General features: G+C 42.3%; 1 protein-coding gene across 1 annotated transcript; it reads right to left on the minus strand.

Moving 5' to 3' along the window:
* Positions 1-1081: 1081 nt before the first annotated feature.
* On the minus strand, positions 1082-2149 carry LOC148501104 (galactoside alpha-(1,2)-fucosyltransferase 2-like). Its single transcript, XM_088450971.1, has one exon. The coding sequence runs from the start codon at positions 2147-2149 to the stop codon at positions 1082-1084; it is 1068 nt and encodes a 355-aa protein (XP_088307097.1).
* Positions 2150-8668: the final 6519 nt, after the last annotated feature.

Consider the following 8668-nt stretch of genomic DNA (forward strand, 5'->3'; position numbering starts at 1 on the left):
GACGTAGCGGCCACGGGGCATGCTGGCATCCCTCATACCAGTGCGATGAGGTAGAAGCCCATAGGCTTCTATAGGGTAATGCCAGCAAAAGCTGGAGTTACCCTCCGCATCAGAGCCCCGGCGGCCAGCTAATGATGCATATGTAAAATGCTGTAAAACCCCTAAAATGGGGTTTTTACCGCATTTTCCATTTAGTAGATCCCGGCCTTGGTGTGTCATTTTTGTAAGATTTTCTTTACAGTGGGACTACACCTGCCAGCGGGCACTTAATGTCCGAGAATGTTGGCACTTGTGGTTCTCCAAGTGCCGACATGCAGGGGCAAGCTTGCTGGGATCTGTAGTTCCACTATAAAAAACAATATTAAATCTATCTCTTACATATTACGCCGCACACACTGCCTCCAAGGGTGTGAAGAACAGCGCTGGGCTGACTAGTTTGGGGATGGTTAATGTGATGGCAGGGGGACCCCACGATGTGTGTTCCCCGCTATGACATTACCACCACAGCTGGTTCAGTCTTGTGCTGGTTAATGGAATATAGGGAGAACCAATTGCCGTTTTTTTCCCTCGATTTTCCATGATCAGAACAGGCTGAAACCCACACATTTTTTTTTTTTACATGTGTTAATTATTTCAGTTCTTTTAGCCCTAAGAAGCCTGCACAGATCATACTGATCCCAAACTTGCCTGCCTCAGATAGGTCTATTGTTTGCCCGTCGGTTTTTGGTCAATTTACAAACTGACCGCTAGTAAATCTCTTATTTCTATAGTTGTCTATGTTGTGAGCTGTTCTAAAGACTGATTATTGGTTTGGTCGATTTTGACATTATTAAACCTCCGACTTGCTAAAAATCGCACAAATATGCAAAATCGATCTTTAGCAAGTTTACCCCTTAGTGTTATTACAACCCACTTTAAGACACATTACATTTGTTATTTTTTGCTATGATATTTTATATTTGAAAGCAAAATTGAGTGTGCCATGTGTATATAACATCTTTATGACAGAAAAGCCATCAAATTTAGGAAACTTGGTGTTTAATATAAAAATATTGAAAATCTCCCATGCAAACTCCAACTCCTAAACTGCGTCATTCCTTGTTCCTTCTTGACTGCTGTTTATTAAAGGTGCCATATTTGCTGCTATACCTATCCATTCTGGGAGGAAAGAAGCTTCATATTTAAAGATCTTCAAAAGTTTTGAGTCTGGCAGAGTGAAGTTGGTGAGATACATTGCTTCTCCTCCTGCAAGGTAACCTGCCCAATAGCCAAAAGTACCAATAGTCATAATTGTGTGGTTACAGTGAGCGAGAATTGCAAAATCATTCAATGGGCTTGTCTCAAGTCCATCACCAGCGAAGTAGACATCACCCCTGGAGTTGTCAATATTCTTTTTGCACCAATCCATTCCATTACTGGTTATCACAAACACGATCTCTTGGTACTTGTTACGGAAGTAAGCCATGGCTTTTTCCAAATAAGTACTATCGGCAATGACACCTTTCCAAGTGTGTGGCATGATGTCTACATAGTCTCCTCTTCTCACATGAACGCCAATGTAGGTTGAGTTTTTTCGTGTTCCTCTTAGTCGTCTTAATATTTTGGTGACCTTATCAGTGATGAAGCTGTGGAAGGTAAATTCTTTCAATATTTCATCCTTTATATGATGGTAAAATGTCCATGAGTTGTAATGACCAATAAATTTGACATTCTTCCTATGAATATGTGCATACTGCTCAGACATCCAGTTATTAAGCACATATTCTTTCCATGGCATAATCCTATCATCTTCTGTGCTAATGACAGGGAGAGTGATTTTAAAGATAGGCGCGAGCCAGTGGTACATCTGGGGCAGGATACAAGCTGGACGCTTGTTGAGCTTAGCAAGAGCATATAGCGTGGCATAAAGACCCATTTGATTTCCAAGTCGGCCAACAGAATTGATGGTCCATATACCAGGGTGTTTTGCCTTCAACATCTTGGTACAAGACTCAGTAGCTTTTTCAGATACAACATTCTGCATTGCATCATTCTCTTCTTTCTGTCTCGGTGACTGGTGATGGCAGGAGAACAAAATGGTGCAGATAAGAAATATAAGGCAAAATATGAAGAGGAACCTCTGTAGATTCAGTGGAATATGAATTAGCATTTTGTGTTTTTTCCCTTCACTATTTATTATGTGAACATGTAGCTGCTCTTGTTTCCTATCCAGCTTATTTTATTAATATGATTGTTTATCTTTAGGAAGGTATTCAGATCAATATGTTGAGGGATGTCGTTCCTTTTCTGTGGATCATTTGGACAACTTATCTCTGTAATATGCAACAATAACAAGTTAGAGTAATAATTATGATAATAAATATAGCATAGTTATAATATTATAGCTCATTATATGCACAAAGATGGAGCACTTCTCTCATTTCATTTATAAGAATTAATTAAATGACATCCAAAAGTTTGGTGGATGCACCAGATCATGGCACAATGACTTAGCCATTCCAGTGTATTTCATAGTAGCAAATCTGAATGATAGCGGGATAGCATTGAACGCAAATATGCAGTACAGCTGATACGGATATAAAGTCATCAGTATCATAAATCACTGGACAAATCTGAATTGATTTTAATGACTAGGGGCCAAATGTAATAGGGTGAGAGTTTAGAAAATGTAAGAGTTTAGCAGTAAAGGTGGGTACACACCTGACAGATATATCTGCAGATGATGGTCGTTCATACACACTGAACGGCCATCATCTGCTTGTGCCCTCGGGTCCCGGCGGCCGATCAGCGAGTCAAGAGCGTGTCCTACCCCCCTCCTTGCAGCTGTCGCTATGTGTGTACGGGTGGTCTGCAGACTGCCCGTACACACCTGCCGACGGACAGACATGTCTGCAGACATATCTGTCCATCGGCTGTGCAGCACATCCAATGCGATATGTCGGTGATACAGGTACGCGGGTACACACTGGCCGACGAACAGCAGATATATTGGCCGATCAATTGAACGGCCAATGTATCTGTCAGTGTGTAGCAGACTTAACTCTCACACTTTGTAAACTCGGCCAATGTAATAGAGTTGGAGAATATGCAAACTAGCTTGTTTTTAGACTCGAAAAACTCTCACCATTTAAACTCTCATCAAGATGTTTTCCCACGTTGAAGATAACATTTTACCGACTTACATTTTGTAAACTCTCACCCTATTACATTTGTGAGTAATGTAGCAGCTTACCTAGATTTAAGTAAATTCCATTGGCCTACATTGAAAACTGATAAATTCTCAAGGGCACATAGCTGCCCAAAATGTTGCTGTAGATTGTATGGATTTTTAATAAACTCTCTGGTGTTTGAATCTATCCAGGAGTGCTGTTTTCTCTGCCTAGTCCCGTGAGACTGCTAGCGCTGGGCATTTTTTTTTCCGTCTTTTTTCGCCAAAAATGCATCTAAGTCGCAGTGCAACTAGGATGCATCAGGAAACTGCACTGATTCATTTTGTATATCTGTATGCGACTGAGTTTCTCAATCAGCGTACGACGTGCTACCATGCAATGGCTGCAGCTTTTTTCCACACCAAGTTCCATGTTCAGTCTCAGTCGCACACAGATATACTGAACAAGTGTCACATAGCAAATTAATCAGCACAGTCTCCTGGTGCGTCCTAGTCACATTTTCATTGGCAAAAAAAAATACGCCCGACGGGACCAGGCGGCTCATTCATGCCAGGCATATCATGCTGCATAATGTATTGCGGCTAGATGAGAAAGGACACATCTGTATATACAGTATATATATATATATATATATATATATATACACACACACTGCACACATACAGCTGACGGAGATTTCCTGGCCTCATTTACTTTGAAGAAGTCTGAAAACCAGATGACACCGGTTGGGAGCTCCATCATCTTACCTTTCATGTACCTACCTCATACTCTGATTAAGATAAGAAGATAAGCACCTTGTACTCAGCACTTTGTTTTATCTTTGCATTTTTTAAGTATACCAGTTAGGCCGCCAGTATTTTTTAAATTATTTTGCTGTAATATGTTTTTGTCTTTATATGAAATTAGTTTAAATAAATGTATTTTTAACTTTTTAATTTCTTGCATTGTCGTTGGTACCTAATAGATGAGCTATAAAGTCATTTTACATTTTTGTAGGTTATTTACATGCACCCACATCAGCTGATTTATGTGATACGTTAATCATTTGTTTAGAAGGTTTTAACCCCTTCTTTGACGCTAGTAACCTCATTTTGGACACACTTTATTGCACAGGCACTTGTTGCACTTTACATACTTTAGTTGCTTCTCACTTGAAGGTATTTATATCGTCATCAGCATTTTCAGATTGTAGACACCTTTCTAGCACTGACACTAAATATTTTGCACATGATACCTTATTGTACATAATGTTATTCTTATATTATATTGCTTTTAAGCACTGTTTAGCACTGGTTATCAAGTCCACATGGTCATTCAACCGGCCGAGGGGATTGCAGATTATCCGGTGCTGTTGTGATCAGTAATGCATGCAGGTGGCTTGACGCCTCCAGCTACATTACTATTACAGCTATCGCAGCTGCTAACGTCTTAGTAGCTGCGATAGCATATCTGTCCGCAGCTGAATCACCCCCTCTGTCCTGTGGTGATTTCTGAAACTCAAGTGATTTTGGAAGCTATACTGATTTCTGTTCAGTAAGTCAGTCTGCTTCTGATATGGGTTGGGTACGGGATGCCGGCGCTCAGGATCTCGGCAGTCAGAATCCTGACGCCGGCATCCTGACAGGGTTAGGATACCGACTCCTGTCGGTAAGTATCCTAAGCCTACCTCTAAACCTAACCTCCCCCTCCCGCAGCCTAACTATAAACCCTCCACCCTGCAGCCTAACCCTCCCCCTAGTATCTAACCCTCCCCCTAAACCCAATAATTACTTTTGGGATGCTGGCGGTCTGAATGCTGGCGCCAGGATGCTGACTGGTATCGGGATTCCAGTGCCGGCATTCTGAGCGCCGACATCCCGACCACTGTGATCACAACTGTATCCCACTGATATACCCCATTTCAGACAGTATGAGACTACGCCTGCCTGCACTGTCATTTACTCCTAATTTGCAGAGTTATCCAGGTTATACGTGAGGACAATGTAAAAGAAAATGAAGGCTGCAGATGTACTTCAGGGTCCAGTCTTCAACCCGGGCTACACTGGGTATCCCAGCTAGTAACAAATACAGGAACTTGTCATTTTGCCCTTATCACCTTTGTATAGACATTTACAGTATGTACAGAGCTCACTTTATAGTGAGTAAAAAGGAAACTGTTCCAAAACATAAATGTTGGAGATATATATCCTTACAACAAGTCTTCTATGCTCATTTACTCCTACAGTCAGTCAGTGCTGGAGATACAGTTTGTTTTCCCCCTTCAGCAATAACGTAACACTTACGTATAATACTACACAACTAGGCACATAAGCTGTTTATTGTAGAGGTGATAGAAGAGGGTTAGATCAGGTCTCTGAAAAGGCCCATTCACACATATTGTTTATTTGTTGTATAGAGCAACCTCAAACACAGGTATTGAGTCATTGTGCCTTGTTATTACTGTATTCTATAAGCAGCATTGATCTGCTCCTCTCCAGTATGAATGTCAACAAACATATTTCGTAATGTGTTTTGTGTTCTTGCATTGTAGGCTGAACACATTTTTCTGCAGACTTGTGGTCTGTATTTGCAGCATTCACACAATACAGGCTTGCTTCTTGTTTTCTCTGTGGCATATTGGAATCTCTACTGACGTGGAGTTTACCATTTCCTCCGCCAGTTTCAGATTAAGGGATCTATTTATTATATAAGCCCTAGTTTCTAAGTCACACGTAGGAGCGGCCATGCTGCGTTTCTTGCTGCAGCTGCGTCTGCGTGAAATTAGAATAAGGCCCAAAACCTGGAATTGCCACATGGAAACCAGGCAATTTTTTTTAGTCCTTGCTACATAAATGCAGAAACATGAATTAAGTAGGTTAATGATAAAACAATATCTTACCTTCTGTCATGCTCAGTTTACTGTAAAGAGAGGTTTGGTTTTCATGGTCTCATAATATCAGTTTAACTGATTTCCTGCTGGTTATAAACTGGCTGTTCTAGACTGACTGGGTGCTCTAACTGACTGGGTGTTCTAGAACTGACAGCAACCTTCCCGTGTTGCTAGGCAACTGTTTTTTTTATCCAGTTTCATAACTGCCCTCTAATCTGAGGGCCTCATTTATCAACGAGTTTTATCATAAGTAACGAGTGATAAAACTCATTGGGCTTGATTCTATTCAGCGCAAAGTGAATAGTGCCGGGAATCAGCTCCCGGAGCTATTCAATACACTGCGCTGCTAAGCCCAACTAAGGATTTCTTCTCGCATCCCTCCGGGGATGCGAGCAGAAATCCGACAAAACTCCAGGCGAGAGGCTGTCTTCTGCCCTCTGCGCCTGGAAGACAGCATCGCGCCGAGAAGTTAGGTCGGGGAATGCCCGTTCTCGTGCCTTAAACAGGGTGTTTAGTTGCGAGAATGGGCATTCTCCGATTACACACTGCGCAGAATTGAATAGCTCCAGGAGCTATGTCCCAGCGCTATTTACATAGCGGTCTATTGAATCGAGCCTATTGCGTATGATAAATGGTGCTGCAGCCAATCAGCTCCCAACTGTTATATTTCAAACAGATGACAGTTAGGAGCTGATTGGCTGGAGCATCATTATCATACGCAACGAGTTATCACTCGTTACATTACTTATGATAAATCGCGTTGATAAATGAGGCCCAGAGTTATTAAAGAAAACCATGGTAATAACTTTGTCATTCTCATGTAATGACAGGTTTTTTTATACTACAGTACAAATGTGTTACGTATATTGGGCCTGATTCAGATTTAATAGAGTGAGATATCTCTCTCAACTGTGAACCTGAACAAACCATGTTGCAATGCAAGGGGTGTAAACAGGCCCGCTGAGAGCCGCGGCAGGCCTGGGTAATAGGGGGCGTGGCCTAATCACAGGATTAGGGCCCTCTGGGCCCCCTCAGCCCTGCTCAAAGCCAGGGGGGGCGCGATCAGTGTGATCGCTCTCCCCCACAGGCATAGGATACTGCTGTGGCTGCTGCTCAGCAACCACGAGCAGTCTCCACTGCAGCTCAGCATACGCTGTGTGCTGGGCTGCTGTGAGGGAGGGGGAGCGGCGCCGGACCCGGGCCCCCGCCGGGCCCCTCAGGAAGCCCGAGCCCTGGTAATCTGTACCCGCTCCCCCCCCCTCTCGGCGCCCCTGGGTGTAAATACATTAAAAAAAATTTCATGTGGGGTAAATACTGGCTGCTTTTGCATGTAGCCCACAAATACTGTACAGCTTTATTATTACTCTACAATTTAGATGTCAGTTTGGAAACACTCCTCCCAAATCTAAATCTCTCTGCACATTTTAAATCTGCCCCCATGCAGTGCAGCATGGTTTCACCAAGATGATCAGTTGAGAGACATATCTCTTTGTATTCCCAACTCTGAATCAGGCCCATTGTGTTTACTTCCAAGGAGTCATATTTAGTTTTACAAATAAATAATAAATAAATGTTGCATACTATTCTTCATATAAATCAAGAAAATGACATCTTCATGGTAATTTAAGTGTCAGAGACAAATACAGGATTTCTAAAGGGGGTTGCAAATGTTTGAATATACAGGGGGTTTGTCCAGCACATTCAGAAGGCATGGCTAGCACTTTACAGCACACTAGTCCTCCAGCCTGCTGCATGCTTGTGTCTCTGTTCTACAGTTCTGGGATTTTTTCAGCTCACAAGCAGCAAGCGAGGGGACTTGCAAAGTGTCTGGAACGCTACCACTGTGTGGTAGCCTGTAAGACCCAAACTGGGCTTAATCTTCTGAGAAGCACCACAGTTGTGTCATAGAAGCAAATGAGGCTGAAATAAAGTGTATATGTACTTAGGTGTATATTTTTCTAATGTGCAGGTTTTTAGAAGTGGAGCTGTTGCCTATAACAACCAATCAGATTCTAGCTATTATCTTCTATAAGGTGCTAGATAAATGTAAATTGGAATCTGATTGGTGGCCACTTCTAAAAACCAGCACTTTAGTAAATGTACCACCCAGTGGGATATGGAGATTTCTCACAGGGGTATGAGGGTGTTATGAGTTCAGTACAGTAGGCTTTCCAGGTGTAGTTTGCCAAATGGTAAAAGTGTCATTCTCACTTTTATTATACCCCTTTCACACTGCATTGCCGGGTTGCACTCGGGATTTTGTACACGTGTCTATCCAGCGTGTGAGCCTTGTGAGACCCCTTTCAGACACGCTGAGCCGACGATGAGATCATCTCCAAGCGTCGGCTCTTCCTATGCTGTGAACGGGTCCCGGGTTACCCATTCACACTGCACCGCAAGCCAAGTTGAACCAGTGTTCAACCCTAAATGTAGAGGTCAAATAAGCAATATACCGTACATTCAGGGCCTAATTCAGAGATTTATGTAAAAAGCAATGTTTATGCAAATCTCCTATATTTTGCATAGTTGCCAACTCTCTCTGATTGTCAGGGAGACTGGGGAGTGGCTCTAGACTGCACACCTTAATAGTAATGAAAGGTGCTATCATGCTGAGATTTTAAAGTAATTT

The sequence above is a fragment of the Taudactylus pleione genome, unplaced genomic scaffold (genome assembly GCF_031769625.1).
Source record: "Taudactylus pleione unplaced genomic scaffold, aTauple2 ptg000535l, whole genome shotgun sequence".
In the NCBI taxonomy this organism is placed as follows: domain Eukaryota; kingdom Metazoa; phylum Chordata; class Amphibia; order Anura; family Myobatrachidae; genus Taudactylus; species Taudactylus pleione.

Coding starts and splice junctions, on each gene's coding strand:
- LOC148501104 (XM_088450971.1), bottom strand. CDS start 2,149: ATGCTAATTCATATTCCACTGAATCTACAGAGGTTCCTCTTCATATTT.